The sequence below is a fragment of the Paramisgurnus dabryanus genome, chromosome 5, assembly GCF_030506205.2.
Source record: "Paramisgurnus dabryanus chromosome 5, PD_genome_1.1, whole genome shotgun sequence".
NCBI lineage: Eukaryota > Metazoa > Chordata > Actinopteri > Cypriniformes > Cobitidae > Paramisgurnus > Paramisgurnus dabryanus.
The window spans coordinates 16266364-16284487 of record NC_133341.1 but is presented as its reverse complement, the minus strand read 5'-3'; the positions used below and the strand labels follow the sequence as shown (position 1 = coordinate 16284487).

At 37.1% G+C, this 18124-nt stretch overlaps 2 protein-coding genes across 12 annotated transcripts in view; both read right to left on the bottom strand.

Moving 5' to 3' along the window:
- fcho2 (FCH and mu domain containing endocytic adaptor 2) overlaps window positions 1-10250 on the bottom strand; it is a 44399-nt gene extending 34149 nt beyond the window's left edge. For 4 of the 8 annotated variants that reach the window (XM_073814660.1, XM_073814659.1, XM_073814665.1 and 1 more), the window contains exons 1-2: window positions 10041-10249; window positions 643-734 (exon numbers count right to left, since the gene is read on the bottom strand). In XM_073814660.1, the coding sequence (XP_073670761.1) occupies window positions 643-734; window positions 10041-10073 (125 nt within the window). In that variant the 5' untranslated portion in view covers window positions 10074-10249. Of the gene's footprint in view, window positions 1-642; window positions 735-10040 lie in introns of all 8 variants that reach the window. The other 4 variants (XM_073814658.1, XM_073814661.1, XM_073814663.1 and 1 more) reach the window with 3 other exon arrangements.
- A 403-nt stretch (window positions 10251-10653) lies between these two features.
- Window positions 10654-18124, bottom strand: part of tnpo1 (transportin 1) — a 33718-nt gene continuing 26247 nt past the window's right edge. Inside the window, exons 20-24 of one of the 4 annotated variants that reach the window (XM_065267112.2) lie at window positions 17936-18011; window positions 16518-16617; window positions 16368-16442; window positions 16133-16259; window positions 10654-13551 (exon numbers count right to left, since the gene is read on the bottom strand). In XM_065267112.2, the coding sequence (XP_065123184.1) occupies window positions 16152-16259; window positions 16368-16442; window positions 16518-16617; window positions 17936-18011 (359 nt within the window). In that variant the 3' untranslated portion in view covers window positions 10654-13551; window positions 16133-16151. Of the gene's footprint in view, window positions 13552-16132; window positions 16260-16367; window positions 16443-16517; window positions 16618-17935; window positions 18012-18124 lie in introns of those variants that run through there. The other 3 variants (XR_010532206.2, XR_012336705.1, XM_073814657.1) reach the window with 3 other exon arrangements.

Below are 18124 nucleotides of genomic sequence, written 5' to 3'. Positions count from 1 at the left end.
GTTGGACCTTGCTTGCGTTTCTTGGGTCCGATTTCAAAGCCCCCAAACCCTTTCAGGGGTGAGGGTGGATGCAGCGATGTCCTCTGCTGGCGTCAGGTCATGTGTAGGCAGATCCACCTCCCGTTACACGGCGTGCCCGATTTATGCTGGCAAACTTGTGATTTACAAGAACGTCGGTCTCCTCGGCTGTGAACCGCTCCTGGCGTGTGCCTGGTAAATCCGTTATAATAATAGCAACCCGCCATGGAACTTGCGCCCTTGCGTTTAAAGGGAATGTTGGATAGCGTTCTGATTGGTTTATTTGACGTTACGCCCAAACCACACCTATGAATAATGAACCTACTTCAGACCAACCCCTTATTGATTTGCGCCCGGCGCATGAGTTATTTCTCATGCCGGGAAAATAGCAACAGCGCCCAAGATCCGCCCACAAACTCACTTGCGCGTTGCGCTTCGCACTTGCGTTTCAGATCGTTAAAATAGGGCCCTTTATCACAAAGCAACAGTTTCTGCTGTGCATTGAATACATGCACATTGAGTCATAAATAATAAAAACTGATCAAATTTCCAGAAAAGTAACCTATTTAATCATAAATATACATCAAATCAGGTTAAAAGTAGTTGGAATTAAAATGGTATTACCTTTCTCTGATGAAGTCTGCTAGCTCCTTGCTGGATATCTGGCCATGTTTCATGTTATGATACAGTACATCAAATCCATTATTTTTTTCGCCCTGAAAAAAAAGCAAATACTCATTAACAGGCTGCCAGATGAACAAGAAAATCAGTACATTTCTTCTCTGACAGATAAGATAATAAGCAGAGCCACAAAACTGCTAGGCAGCTCTGGTATACAAGCAATAGTTTACCACATTAGGTTCCCCAACAATCAATGCTGTCATAGCCTGAATGGCAGCTAGTTGATGCCGTAAAGCATACTGGTCTACCATGTTCATCCGTGACATAATTTCTGTTGTTGTTTGTCCCCGGAGAAAAAAAGAACTTTAAGCTTGGTCGAAATCATGCGAAGAGTCTCACAGTAATCATGGTTACAACGATACAGAGTGTCTAATTTCAGCATTTTAAAAATGCAAGCAGTCAACTTATGCATAATTCAGACTTGAAGTGAAGCCTGATCAAGTCTCTGATTTTATTATTTACAAATGTGTTATCTTTTAAATAGAAGGTAATATGATAGATTGCATTTAATACTAGTTTAGCAGTACTTTGTTAGTCATGCTTTTTAGGTACATGTCTGATCTGGTTTTGTTAAAGGCATTAGCTTGTTCCAACGAAAAAGGCTCACGACTTTACCTGGAAACTGACGGCAAACTGTACAAAATATCACATTGTTTCTTTCATCGTGTTTTACCCAAGTTTATGTCTGCTTCCAAGATGTTTAATAATTATGTTTTTGTTTGGCCGCATTATTAAAGGTTGTCGGCCGTCTTAACTTTTTTCTTTACCATTGACGCAACAACCAATAAGATAGGAGAAACATCATGACATTGCTGAAAAGTTAACATTCGCAACACGTAAAATGTGTCTCGATGGTTACATTACATAATATAAACAAACGGCCACAGGCAGAAAATATATTTAAGTGACTGAGGGTGAAGCACTGGCCCGATCAGGCAAGTGACACAGTTTACAGTCCCGAATGGCTCTCACACTGGCCCCGGGCAGTCCTTTATGTTGAGCCCTTCATTTACATTAGTATTCAGACCCTCTGCAACAACACTTGACATTTAACTCAGGTAATTGTGGCCAAGATGTTTCTCCCGCTCACATTTAAACAAAACCAGAGTGACTCGCCCAAAGACCACCCCCTCAAAGTAATCAGGACAAAAGCAGTCGAAAGTGGACAAAAGAGATGTTTTAAAATACCAGGTGTAAACAGAATGTGTCTCTCTGGTCCACTTGTGATCTGATCGACCAAAATGCATCTTAATACCAGGTATATACAGTGTGTAGACTGGACAAAGTTCCAGAAGGACAACCATCACTGCAGCCATCCACCCTCCACCACAAAAGCACCTGAAGGACTCTGAAAATGTGAGGAACAAGATCCTCTGGTCAAATGAAACCAAAAATGAACAGTTTGGCCTCAATTCTAAACGTTATGTCTGGAGGAAAAAAGCACCGCTTATCACCTGCCCAGTACCATCCCATCAATAAAGAATGGTGTTGGCAGCATCATGCTGTGGGGGTGTTTTACAGCAGCAGAAACTGGAGACTGGTCAGAGTTGAGGGAAAGCTGAATAGAACAAAGCACAACAATCCTCAATTAAAACTTGTTCCATAGTGCTCAGCACCACAGGCCTCAGTCACAGGGACGGTACCTTTAAAAAGGTCCTAATATGTACAATTTAGGTACAGATATGTATGTACCTCTAAGATACCAGTATGTACCTCCTCTAACGTACCAATATGTATTTTTAAAAATGTACCACCTCAGTGACAACTTTTGCACCTTCATGTAGCTTTTTTAAAAAGTGAACGCATGTAAATGTGATTTCAGTATTTCTTTTAAAGGGGACAGAGAATGAAAAACCATTTTTACCTTGTCTTTGTTGAATAATGGTAGTCTATCCGCATTCACAAACATACAAAAAGTGCTAGACATGCTAAACATCTCAGTCTCATAGTAATTCCTCTTTTAGAAATGTCAGCCAGAAAACGGCCCAATCTGAAAAACTGATGCTTATGGCATCACAGGCATCTCACTACCCCTCCACTTTAAAAAAAATGGCTACATTTTTTGAGTGGCAGCAAAGTCAGCCAATCAGTAATGAGATTGCAAGTTAAGCCAGTAGGGGGAGCCAAATAGGTGCAAAACCACTTGTTTAAAATCCCCCACCCTAAAAGAGCTATCTAAGAGAGGTTTTTAGGAAGCTTCTAAGGCATTACAGACCCAAACAAAAAAAAAATGTCTACATGTCACATCACAGAAGAAGGATAAATACCCCGTTCAATCATTCTATGTCACCTTTAATAAATTTAAAGGGCATTTCTAAAATACTTCACGTTGTGGGGTACTGAGTGTAGATGAATGAGAATAATTTAATTTAAATGACTGTTGTACTGCAACATGACAAAATCGAATAAAGTGAAGTGGGTCTGAAATTAATACATTGGGGTCTCTAGTTCTTTATTTTCTGTCTCTTCCAATCCCTGTGAGTGTTTGCTCGGCTGTCTACTCTAATACCTTGTTCACACTCTCAGTCCAAATACGATTTTGGTGCATATCCGACTGGAATAGAATCACATTTAGAACGTGTGAAAAGCCAAAAAACGCATAAAATCTGTTTTTTTCTACAGAGGTGGTTTGAAATCGGTTTCAAATCGCATTTCCGGAAACCCATTTCAGTCTGACCGCTCTGATCGCATGTGTGCAGCTTTTTGGTTACGTCATGCTGGCAGGTCACGTAATTGCAAACGCAGCACGAACTTTGGAGCAGCAGTCCATTTCTGATAAAATGATAGGGGAGTTTGAGAAAGTCCATGTATTTGGGAATATAGTTTCTACTATGTCAGACGTTGAGGCAGATTGTCGTGCCAGCGCGACGTCATTGCCATAGAAACAGTGCAGATAATCCGGAACACGGAAGAACGCTACAAGAGTCAGATCGGATCTGAACAGTTATGATACACAATACGGACAGTGAGTCTATCAAATCGGATATGCACCAAAATCGGATATGAGCTGTTAAATGTCCATTTCTCAAAAAAATTAAAATAAAAAAACAACAGTGCAAATGCAGATGCGTATCTGGTACACCTCAAGTTTTCCAATAATTCATTTAAAAGTACACAAAATAAAAAGTTAAAAATGACTTTTCTGCCTGTTCAGTTGATTCATGTATTTACAGTAGATCCACCCACAGCTATTTAGCACAGTTTTTCTTTTAGAAACGACTAAGTTTAAAATGTATGCAGAAAAAATTCAATGAATTATTTCAGGCTTAATATGAGTACATGCACAAATACATACTGTTTGCACAACTTAAATCTACATCTAAAAACTACATATGATTCTTTGTTCTTCAATCAAGATTTGACAGTGTGACTTTCACATCAGTTTTTGTAGACACAGCAAATATCACACACTGTGCGTGTTTCCTGTATAGCAAAGACAGCTGAGATCGGTGTGATGATATGTGCAATTGTGGGTCATTGTGTGTTTGTGTGCATGTTGAAAGAACAGCAACAGGAAGGGCAAGCTCTACAGAAGTGACCAGAGAATGCAGTGCACTGATATAAAAAAGGTTCAATAGAAAAATTTAAACAAACTCAGGAACTGATCTGGGCGTCTACACACCTTGCATACCTTGTATTCAGTTCAACTGTTTAAATACAATATATTGGATTACCAAACATAGTATGATTGCATCTGACATAACTGTAATACAAAATGGATCCTATGTTGTATTTAGCTCATGTGATTATGGAGAGTAGGAGATAAGGAGAGAGCGTAAAGAGAAGTAAAGAAAAAAAAGAGGAAGTGCAGAGGACAAGTCTGAAATGCAACATTCACTTGCATATATTAACACTTACACTAAAGCACAAAGGTACTCCTATACACACATAATTATCACATTTAATCTCTGAAAAGGAAAAACTGTTGCAACCCACAACCGTTGTTTTTTTTTAGGAAATGTCAAATATATGCAACCTCTTACAAATCAGAGAGAGAAAGAAGAGTCTCTAAGGCTTAAAAAGATGTAATAAAACAATCTACTTGGCATCAAATGCTAGGAATAAATGTGAAGCAAAGCACATATAGTAAATAATCTGAGTGTGAGAAAATGCTGACCAACTCCATTGTACAATACAAATATGTTTATGTTTATACATGTTTATGTGCATCTCTATGAGTGAGTGTAAACCAAATCAGCCTGAGGCAAAGTCAAACCAAACAAAATTCATATTTGAAGCCAAAATACATACACCACAAGACAGCACAAAGGTAAAAATGTGTGTGAGAAGCTATGATTGTTCGTGTGAATATAAAAAACTGTTCTCGCAAACTAGGAGAGGTTTTAAAATATATAATGCAAAGACACCAACATTAAACACACACACACCTTGGTATAATGACCCTTGATATAACCCTAACCCATCCTTCTTGGAAAGCGATATACATTATTAGGCTCCAGTAGTCCTTTACGCTGTAATGCAACATATATGTTTTAAAGTAGTACAGTAGATGAGCCAACACCCAGCCAGAGAGGGCTGACAGCATGGTTTAATGCATGGTTTACTCACTTAGCATAACCCATTAGGTTTCATAAACATCACAAAGCATGCTAAAATTGACATAGCTGACACTGTCTGGCTTATTGTTTGAACCAGTTCAAGAAAGCAAAGAGTTTTGTTTTGTTATAACATTAGTATGCATTGCGTGTTTCTTGAATTTGTGATGAAAAATAAGAAAAACTAGTGTAGTTATACTAACTTTACTCGCAGTGCTAATTAAGATTTGCTTGCTATATAGTAATGTTTCAAATGCAGGACTCGACAATAAAGACTGCCCGATTGCCCGGGCCAGCGGACGCGATGTTCAGACAGGCCAGCTGTCCAGAATGCCCAATAGGTCCAGTGCCGCAACTTTACAAAAGTTTATCATTTGTACTTAACTTGCCAATTTAAATATTTAATTGAAGACAGGGGCAGCACAAATACTGAGTTCACTTTTTCTTGCACTTGAGCAGACATGTTAACACAAAATTATCTCAAAGTGCAGCGATTAAACTTGTAAACATAGTCAGTTATGTCTTCAGTAAATGTTAACTGTTCAGAAATAAAATGCATGTGTAACCGTATCTTGGATGCATGCATTAGGTCTTAAAGCGACAGCAGCCCAAATAGACTTTAAACTAGTGTTAGTGTAGATTAATCAAACAATAATGGACAAAAAAAACACTCAAAGTTCTGATTCACTTTTTTATTAAGGACTATATTTCATTTATACAGTGAAGACTATGCAGTACTTATTTACATTTGGATGCTTTCAATTCAATTTCTGTACCTGAAAAGTATTATACCATTATATCAATCTGAAAGTTATTTATCTGGACGTGTATGAGGTTGACTACTAGTTATTGCTGTTATAGGCTGCATGCTGTGATAGGCTGCTACTAGTTATTGCTGTTATAGGCTGCATGGGTCAAAAAACAATAAAGACAATAACCAGGTCTGTTTTATTTTAGTGCCATTTTATGGGGCCAGCGATCATTTTGGCAGGGCCAGCAGGGCTTGTAAATAACAAAAATTCACATTTTTTAAAGTGTTATTCTTCCATGGCCAGTTAGGTTATTAAAACTACTTATTACACGGCTCTCTGGAATGCTTGATTCTGATTGGTCAGTTGAGACATTTGCAGGTTCGTTCTTTTCAAATAATAACCGCTCCAAAATAATAACGCATAGCCGGACTACTTGCACGAGTAAAATCGTTCCGCGCCAATAAAGATCAATAAAGATTACTGTCTGTTTGGCGCCATCTTGTGACAAACACTTGACAACCACGACAAGACACAGACAGCTTACTGAGACTGAACTTGACAAAATAGAGCATGACAGCTACGAAGCCAACACACAAAAAAATATAGAATGGGCATTAAAACTTCTCAAAGACTGGTTAAAGAGAAAAAAATGGAGACAGACAAGTATGAAGCAGAGGATCTTAATAAGGTATTACGATCATTTTATGCATCTGTGCAAAGTTTCGCGGAAGGATAAAAATGTTAATTTAAAACAAATATGCCAATAAAATGTTTCATATTCATGTCCAGTTTTTTTTCTTATGTGGCAAGCAGCCGTGTAATAAGCGGGATAATGTAGAGGCAGCCGGTAGTTATTGGGAAATAAGCCCCTTCAGTGTGATACAAGACCCTCCGCTCGGGGCTTATTTCCCAATAACTACCGGCTGCCTCTACATTATCCCTTACATGTTTGATTTCTCTAACTGGGATAAAAGTTTTAGTTTAGTTTTTAAACGCATTAAACTACAGTACACTGCTGTAAATCCAGGAAATCCATCTACAAACATTTACTATGTGTTATGACACTGGCATTCTGAGAGCAAACCTCTGTCTGGTAAATCAACAATGAGAAGGGCATAACATCTAGACTTTAGCAGTGTCAAGGTTCAACCTTATCCCTTTCACTACCGCTTTAAGTCACTAACGTGACCTTTCCCTGTAGCAGGATCATCTGCGTCTGCACTTGGGACATCTGTCCTACAGATAAATCAGTGGAAATGTACCGCATTCAAATACATTAAAATGCAAAGACTTTCAATGGCGTAATGCATTGACAGGTGTCCTACTATTAAAATAAGGGCATAGTTAGTCTTGGTTTAGATAAAATATAAAACATTAGTAATAATGAAGAGTGATTTTAAAGAGCTTTGTTTATTAATTTAAATGTAGGATCTTTTACAAAAGCTTTCAGAATACTATATGGATGCAATTACACCGTCAACACCAGACCAGATCTAAACGTCAATAACAGAGAACTTATAAGATTAAACACTTATCCTTTAGGAGTGTCATATTTTTTGTAAGCCAACCCAAAATGTAGCTTTACATGGTAAAAGTCAATGGGATTTTTCCATAGGCTTTTGGATTATCGCAATAAAAGCACTGTGATCAACAAACGTTGATGGTACACATTGACTTCCATAGTAGGAAAACCAAATGCTATGAAAGTCAATGGGTACAGTCAACTGTGTGCTTACTATCATTTATCTTTGTGTTTAACAAAGTAAAGAACCTCATAGAGGTTTAAGAGACTGAATTAATTATTAAAATTTTCATTTTTGGGTGAAGTATTCCTTTATACAAAACCCCATTAAAAAATTGACTTCACAAACCAAACGCAGGGCTAAAATGCTAACTCATTTCTGGGTTATGCCTGCAAAAATACATCATCTCTGCAGCTCTCTATACCCTAAGCTTAATAATCGAACAAAGGTCTTGTAAATAAATAATACCCTATATCATTGTTTGTGTGGCAATGGTCATAAATCATTTCAGCAAACCTAACTGGCACACATATTTTTCAGTGCATATCTGTTTACAGGAGGGGACTAAATTGTTTTTCAAACATTTCAAATGAAATCATGGCCTATACTCATACCCTACATAATCTATACGGTCAATCTATTTTTATACTCAACGAATGACTAACATAAACATACTGTTCTCAAACAAAAAACGATCTACTGCATGAGTCAATATTTCCGTGTATGCTGCAAGTATCTTCTGACTGTAACAAGTCCTAACATCCACCAATAAAACCAACAAAGAATGTGAGACATCGGAACAGGTCAAAAACACACCACACTCTTCATATTGGGAGGAAATATGCGGTCAGATGTGTTTTGTCTGTGGGGTGCGAGATGAGGTTTCCTTGAAACACTTCTTTGTTGTGGGAGGTTCACATCTGTGTGTGTCAGGTGCTCAAGGAGAAAAAAAGATGAATTTCAAGAAATGATGATGTCATGGACATGTCAGATAATTATCAACAATGTTTTGACAATCTGCCCTTCCCTGCTCTTTTTTCTCAAGCTTGATATCTTTAGGTTTAATCGCCTCTACTGTGATACTAGGGCTCACTGACGTACAAAAAGCTAACTAATGCTTACATTATTTATTTAAATACGTAGCTAGCTATCAAGTTGATGTCCAAGGCTGTTTGGCGTGTAAATATTGATCCACACTATAGTTGTGGGAGTTGTTGACACATGTCAAAGGACAAAAAACTCCCATTATTTTTTATAACATGCATGAAAATCTCTCCAAAGCAGTCAAATTTAAAAATGACAATTTGGGTACTTGGTAGGTAGTACGCATGTTCTGTTGGTTCTAGATGAGTAATGTATTGAAATGAATGAGTATGGCTGTCTGTATGCAGGGTATATGTGTGTATGTCTGTGCCCTGCATTACAAGCACACAGCTGATCATAGGCGTCCCTGTTCCACTCAGCACCCAACACAAAGACTTGATTGAGAACCACACAGCTTACAATCTCAGATCTCTCTTCATCGCTTTACCATCTCCTATTTTGACAGTCCAATCAAACTAACGTTACTTTAATGGTTAAACCATGATCATATAAGTTACAGGTGCAGATAAGACTATCTCAGAATGCATACACAGCATACAACTTTCATTTAGAATCAATAGCTTCGTGACGATCATAAAGAATATTAAATAACTTTACGTCCTGTATGTTATCATTTATGAAGTGACTTACTTCCTGAAACACTTGATAGATTGCAGTAGAATGTGGAAGATAAAAACAGACGTGGCATGCTCACACCTAATACACACACACACCCCTACATTCTACCTTATAAACAAATATGTCTTACGATGCATAGTTTGAACAGGCAAAATCTAAAATTAAACAGAAAATATTAAATAACACCTTGGGCAGCTGCAGAACTCCACCATGTAACATATTGCAAAAACGTCTGTCCTAGCGATTGCCTAACAATTTACAGTTACTACATGATTTCATACTCCGTAAGAAAAATAGTAATATAGAGCTTATAATGGTATGCTTTACATATATAAATAATTAAACGCAATAAAAACTGTACAACAAATTCTGGCCTCTGCTTCTAACGTCATTACGGAAACACGGCATTTTGAATGACAGTCGTAACATCCAATCGCGTTCCAGAATAGGATCATAAACATTCCAAGAGGCTAACCAACAACCAATCAGATTGAACAAAGGTGGACTCTAGTTGGCTGTCTGTGTTAGATGGAGTGTAATGAGGCCCAATCCCCGGTCTCGCTGGACGCTATTCTCCGAGAAAAGTGAGGGGGGCACTGGCCAGTAGACTCTATCGTGCTTGCATCGACCATGTTTTACCGGTATTTTCCCTACATCGGCCAATATGTGTAAGAATAGTCCCAGAAATCAAGCACATCATAACCAATTTAAAGACTGACAGAAGAGTTCATCTGACGAGCTGTCTTGAATCCGCAAACCCACATTAGAACACAGCAAAAACAACCTACCCAGAAATTTTCCAGGAAATAGGGCGTTATCATCTTGCTGTCCTCTCTTCTCACAGCACCTATTTTCTTAATTTCAAGTGTGTCAATTGTCGCGCTTAATCCTCTCGTCCTCCCCCCTGACGTTGTTGTGTCTGGTGCTTTTTCTCTTTTCCTGCTGTTCTGCTTGGTTTTCCTCCCTCTGAACGCAAGACTCCACCTCCACCGCTTCGCTTTATTTTCCCCCTTCACTTGTTCAGAATTTCATTGAAGATTTTTTTATGGAAAAACAGCGACACTAGTGGTTGGTACGAGGATTGCCACAACTCCCATGATGCAATAGTGTCTATTTCCAACTTTAATCGGACACCAACGAGCTGTTTATTTTCTTTCGTGGTTTTATTGAAATTGCTTTTAACAATAAGTTAATTTAAATTTATAATCAGGTAAATTAATTATAATTTTATGATCCTTAAATAACCATGAAATAAAAAAATTCAATTTTCACAAGATTACACATCGTGTTTTATACCTGCATATGCACACAGATCAAAATTAGACACTTCTTTATTTATTAATTAATAAAGCCACTGAAACTCTTTCAGCAATTAGAAATAATAATAAATCAAGTAATCTGTAATTTTTGAAAAGGGTTTATTCTTATCAATTTACAGATCCAAGCAGTGAAACAAACTCACGTCCATAACAACGTCATACAAATATCATTACAAAATTTTTACAATACAATATATATTCTTTGCATGATCCAAAATATTTGGTGGCCCCTAAAAATGATTACTTTCAATATTTTTATCTTCTTCAAATTCAGATTACAAAATAAAAGTTCACTATAAACAAAACTGCTCTCGGTTCAGAAAAAGGGAGCTTTCGAGCAAAAGTTTACTTCATTGTCATCATTATTATTATTTAATTCCACACATAGAGCTATACAGTAGTTGGTGCAGTCTGGGGTGGGGAAACAACATTTCAATTTTTGTCCACTTTGTACTTCACAAAAAGAAAAACGAAAAAAAAGCTGTAAATCCATTTGCTTTACTGTCCAAGTGTCAAGACAATACTGAAACCCCACCCCCTAAAACTCAAGTCTAAACTTCATTCACATACATGGGGGGCAATTTCTTCTAATTTACAGGTATGCCTATGTGAAGCTGTGCATTGCTATACTGTTAAGTAAGCCATTTCTTGCATTCGAGTGTCTATTGTATCTTGACATTTTATCTCCACAAATAAAAAACAGTTTACATTCTATTACAAGGTGACAAAATATGCCCATTAGAAAGGATAATCACCAGCAGCAGAATGGATTACAGTGAATTGTTCTATTATTATTATTACTTGTATAAGAAAACAGGAGACTGAGGCAAATGCATACATAAAAGAAATAAAAACAGCAAATAAAATAAAATAAAAAACAGTAAACATACCTCCTGAGGTCTCTACATTACAACATAAAATATTCAAGTAGAAATTAACAACACATAGCAGCATTTATAAGTGTAAGACAACACATTCATATTATCTGCCTACACCTTGCTTCTTTGTTCTTGCAGTTTTCAATCTATGTCAGAAGAGTCTCTGACCGCTCTAATCTAAACTTCATGTAAAACAGTTGGAATGTGACAAAAAACATTTTGCAGAAACACATCAACACAAACACATACAAACACCTGACAGTATCCCATTGTGTTCGGATCCAAAATGAAAATCTGCATACATCCTTAGTTTGAAACTGAATGTGATCATCTTTAAACCAAGCAAATGTCGTATGTTCTTCTTGGAGTTGCTTTTAATACAGATCTTAGCCTATACTTCACAACAAGTTTTACTTCACTCTATAAAAAATGCTGGATTGTTTAGACCCCATCGTTGGGTCAAAAAGATGTACAAACAGGTTAAATTTACCCAGAAAATTTTCTATTTGACCCAAATTTGTGTTGAAACATCCCAGCAATTAAAATTATAACCCAACAGGTTGAGTTCGTCGCTTATTGACCCAACCATGGGTTGAAAAAACAGCATTTTTTAGAATGCATGTACCTCTGAGATTGCAAAGGAGTAAGAACCCTTCAGTTATCCTCAACTAGTTTTTAATACATTAACAGTAGCCTCTAAATCCTCACACTCTGGGATACATTTAGGAATTTTTAAGGCTTGCTACCACACACATAAGGGACACAAGTACTGCCTCCACAAGCACTACACTGTCCAAAATTTGACACAACACATTGTGGGACAATTTTAATTTCATGCAGGAGGTAAAAGAAATAAAACATAACATACAGATGGAAAATGCATGACTTATTGTGTATGTGTGGATAAATGCATCATTACTTAAACTAATCTTTATCGGGGGCTAGAAAAATTGACTGCTCATTGGGCCACCAACATGCACAAAATCGACAACTAAATATCCAGATTAACCCGGTCAGTCAAAACAGATATCACAAGCATCTTCAAAATCATGCTCCAAGTAAACTAAGAAAAAGACACTGATGTAATAAGTCCAAAAACGAACAGAATGGGTGTTCGGCATTCACTGACAAATTTAGATCTATGTTTAACCACATAGGAACCCAGTGAGCCAGACTCGTTCATTCAAACTAAGCAGAGACATATAAGCCTTGTACAAGAGCAATGAATCATTTCAACTTAAGAACAAACTTTTTAACATCTTCACTGTGTTGTGCTACTATCAAGTCTTCCCGCACTCGTTACACATGCAAACTTCAATAAAAAAAAAGGAAAACAAATAAAAATGATGCAGTCATTCAGGTTCTTCTTATATCTTTGCATTGCACTGCCAGTCTAAAGATGAAAGACCCTTAGATAAAAATCCTTTCACTACCAGTGATAGGAGAGGACTTACATTACTACAGTTACATTATGAAGTTGTTACCTTTTAGACAGTGTCTAAAACAAGGTACGCATTTAGCATTTACAGTCTTTTGTTATTTGCCGTCTACTGCTGTGCATAGCTGGCACGCAAAAAACACTGTCTGCACGGTTTCATGCAGTCAAGCTAAACCCTACTTCACCCCATGCGTAGGACTTATGCTTAGCATCCAGTTTAGATTTACGCCCCACCCACCCATCTAAACCCTCTTTAATAGTACAATTCAGAAAATAACAAAACACCTGTTTTTAAGCATTTCCTCCAATGGACTTAGAAGTTCAACACTAGAGAGTTACACATATCTTCGTGTCAATGTTTTTTTTTTAAACCCCTGAATGTCCCGTTAAGTGTCCTGGTGAATGAATGCTACAGTAACAACATATTTTGTTTTCACCCTCATGGCTGATTGTTATTGACTTGATGAAAAAGCTTTCCTCCCTGTTTTGGTTTGGTGTGGTTTCTTCGACTAGGGCCACAGCTAAACGCTTCCCTCCCACCCCGTCCAGAGGGGTCCAGTGGGTTTGGTTTGGTTCCCACCCCTGCTAGACCACCCTTCCCCCCAGGTAAAGGGCAACATATGCCCTGGGTATTAGAGGTTCCCATCCTCCCATTGCGAATAAGCTGGGCACAAAAAAGAAAGAGAATCATATTAATGTATAAACACACAAAATTAAAGACCGGCACAGTATTATACATCAATGTGTATAAGATCTCAAAAAATCTTAATTATAACACTGTATTAAATTTTTAGGAGGCTTAAATGGAATCTGAATTAATTCATTTAACAAAACCTTGAGCCCAAAGTAACTAAAAAAATGACAACGCATTTAACATTTTGCATTAAATTTGCATATATTTATTGAACATCTTATTTACAGAACAGATTTAAATCTAGTCATCTGTGACCAACACTTTTGGTAGCTGAAAGCGTAATAAATTACTAGAGATAACAAATGGCATTTAAGCAAGTAAATTAAAGCAATTTTTCTCACTATCGGCCAATAGTTAAAAAAATGCCAATAGTCATGGCCGATACACTCTCAATCAAAAGAGAACAGGAAAATGCAATGAACCAGTGGCGGCTTGTGACTGCTCATCCGAGCCGCGCTAATTTAAAATATGTGTCCAGAGTGTCATGAGTGTTGCTTGCGTTTTCAAAATATGCGTTTGTTGCGTCATGTGAACCATGTGCATCACGTGTTTTGTCAAAATAAGTGCCTGCTAACCATGCGTCAAAACTGTTTATGATAAAAGAGACGTTCACAAAATACACGCAAGACACTTCCTTAACAGTAAACTCTGATTACGCATGAGATTATGCGAGTATCTGGCAACACGAGCGTCTCTTATATCATAAACCCTTTAGACTTGTCTGCAGCGGGCACTTATTTTGACAAAACACGTGGTGCACATAGGATCACTAGACGCGGAGAACACATCTTTTGAAATTACAAACCACACACATGATGGGCTACAAACATTTTGTGACAAACTTTGCATCGAGCGCCTCGAGAAAACAAGTCACTGGCTGCCACACTGAACTTAAATGGAGACTTCACTTTTTTGAAACAGGATCATTTTCCACCTCCCCTAGAGTTTTACTGTTTTGGAATCCATTCATCTCTGGGTCTGGCGCTAGCACTTTTAACATAGTTTAGCACAATCCATTTAATCTGATTAGACCATTAGCATATAAAAATAACCAAAGAGTTTCAATATTTTTACTATTTAAAACTTCACTCTTCTGTAGTTACATCGTGTACTAAGACCAACAGAAAATTAAAAGTAGCGACTTTTTAGGCCGATATGGCTAGGAACTATACTCTCATTCCGGCGTAATAATCAAGGACTTTGCTGCCGTAACATGGCAGCAGGAGGCGCAATGATATTACGCAGTGCCCAAAAATAGTCTCCTGCTATTGAAAGTTACTAAAGGCACTATTTTTGGCTGCTACGTACGGCATGTTACGGCAGCAAAGTCCTTGATTATTGCCCCAGAATGAGAGTATAGTTCCTAGCCATATCTGCCTAGAAAATCTTAACTTTTAATTTTCTGTCGGTCTTAGTACACAATGTAACTACAGAAGAGTCCAGTTTAAAATAGGAAAAATATTGAAACTCTTTGGTTATTTTTGAGCGCAATGCTAAATGGTCTAATCAGATTCAATGGATTATGCTAAGCTATGCTAAAAGTGCTAACGCCAGCCCCGGAGATCAGCTAAATGGATTCCAAAACAGTAAAAATCAAATATATTTAACTCTAGGGGAGCTGGAAAATGAGAATATTTCCAAAAAAGTGAAGTGTCCCTTTAAGCTCTGTGTATAGAAAATGTAAAGAAGCATCACTAGTTTAATGTTTAATATTAATGGTCATTATGTGAATGAATAACATTCAGAAAACTTGATCTGCAAGTTCATATACCCACAAAACTATCGGTATTGGCAGATATCCCTCTAAATAATTTGTAGAAAAATTGTTGCATCTTTATAAATTACGCACAATTTATAATATGGAACATGAATGGTCCAGGAATGTGTAGAATCAACACATTTTCACTACCAACTCGTCACATATTGACATTTGGTCAGCAAAAACACGTTTTGAATAAATTGTGACTGTTTTGTATCCCGTGTTTTATTTAATATACAAAAAGGTAGGTTTAGGGTTCGGGTTCAGCCAGGTGCTTAAAAAAGTCTAAATACAATGTAAAAAGTGTAATATAAACACAAATATGCTGGCTGTTTAAATAAAAAAAATTATGCAGCTATATCATAATGTCAAAATTATACCGGAGTATATAATTATAAAATGACAGTAAAAATCTCATCCATTCGTCTGGTTATTGACACAAAAAAGTTTCTCATTAAAAGCAATGTAATACACCGTGCATCAATGTAAAGAAAAGGGGTACCCTGTGCATTAAAAAGTGACACTGAGGAGAGGTGACTATCAATATGAACATCAATATGTGGCAAGTTGTGAATGAGAATTTGATTAATGATGGCCAAATCAATTCTGTAAAAACTGCAGAATTTTTCAGTATTTCTGATCGTTCGGATTCAATATTTTAGTATAAGATTTCTTGTATTAACATAAAATTAAGGTAAAGAACATGCAATCTGTAGAGGCATGCTAAAGAAGTTTTGACAACAATAATCAGTTGATTTGGCTAACTTGGAAAATGTCTAGTAGGAAATTTACCTCTTTAACCCGGTAACATCTACACCCCATAAAGGGCTGCGAGTCTCTCTTTGAGTGGAAGGGGAAACTGGTCAGAAAAGCGTCTCCAGTTCTCATCTCCGACCTGGTTCTTAAATCCATGCAAGATCTAACAGGGAACATACGCTTAGCTTTGAAGCAAAAGTCCATAATCATCTTGAAGCCTTAATTAAAAGATAATCAATAACATGATAAAAATGAATTTTCAGTGCTCTACCTTACAGAACATTTCTCGAAGATCATCTTTTGGGTTCATCCAGGATGCTACAGCATCACAGAAAAATATGAAGTCCTGATAGGGAAACAAAGATTATTTCTCATTTTTCAGAGAACACGGAGAGACATCAGTGAGAGTCAAGTGCCTTACCTGCACCACACCACCAGGGTTGACTGTGATCATGGTGCAGATTCCCCGGAAGGCAGAGTCTTTTTCTTCATTGTCTCTTATATTGCGAAGAGAGGTGCACCTAGTGAGGGGAAGAGCCCATTTTCAAATAACAAGCCTGTGCAGTTATTTTCGCAAGTGGAATAAAACACAATATCATTACTAACACCTCAGAGCACCTTGACGGTCAGACGATTTAGCACAGAAATTGTTCGACTGCGAAATCAAAATTGATCTTCCTCAAACAGAAAATGTTCTTCAGTAAACTACAAGTTCAAGTTATTTTGTGTTTACTAGAAAAGCTCAATTGGATGCAATATTTTTTTGATGATCCCACACTGATTTTGCAGAAATGTACGGTTTTATTTTTATTAACATTATTATGTTGTTAATGTTATCTTGTTTTAGGGACTTATCATCTATGTTAACCTTGTACATTGAAATCTTTCTTCAGCTATTTGGTCCTAAAATGTCCTCATAACTGTCATTTCATTATTTATTATTATTTAAAGGTGCAGTGTGGGATTTTAAGCGAATTGCAATCAACCTCAATTCTCAAACGCAATGAGAAGCTACGATGCTGCCACAGGACAAACATGTCATCATCTGAGACAACGTAGGGATGAAAAGGGCTCTATACATCAGTTAAATGTCACACACTGCACCTTTAAGACAATTTCTTAAAAAACAAATATCTACATAGCACCATAAAAAAGTCAATTTGGGACAGGCATTCTGGGATACAATACATGCAGCTATAGGATCTAACTAAGAGGAAAAGGTTTTCCTTATAGTTTTATTTTCACAAGTTTTCTCTCTTTTATCATTTTACTATTTCCTTTCCTAAAACCAGCAAGCATTTGATATTATCCCATGCACTCAATCAGTTGTTAGATAGCGACAATAAAAGACGAAAACAGAAGTGAAAACTGAAATAAATCAATTGAGAATACATGAAGGTGCTACTGAGGCAAATTAAACGACAAGACCTAGGGACAGGGTTAGTCACATGGTTGGCAATGACTTAGACTGAATCATACAGAACAGAGAGAGTGAGCAAAAGAGAGAAAGGGAAAAAGAAAGGGAGAGGAAGAAAGAGATGCCTGATCTCAAATGTCTTAAACAGGCCCCCATATTGATTTTGCAATGCAGATCTAATAAAAAAAAGTATGAGGATAGTGATGGCTGGATTACCTTTTTTTTTTTTTTTACAAAACTCTGGACCACTAAATATTAGCACAAAGATAGACCACAAGATAGGCAGGGGCCGTTCAAGAACATTGGGAAAAGGTCAAGAGAGAGAGAGAGAGGGAGAGAGAAAGGTCGAGAGTGAGTAAGAGAGAAAGAGACAGAAGATAGAAAGAAGAAATGAATGAAATAAAAGATTGAATAATACACACCAGGGTCTTATAAACTGCTGTAGCATGGGTGCCACCTCTTGAGGACAAACGTAACCAAGACGACCAATTGTTATTGCTAAGGTAACGCAATCACGGTTATACAGCACCAAACGCCAACCAAGACATGAGCGAATGAGGGGGGAGGAGAAAACAAAAAGAAACAAACAAACAAACAAACAAACAGACAAC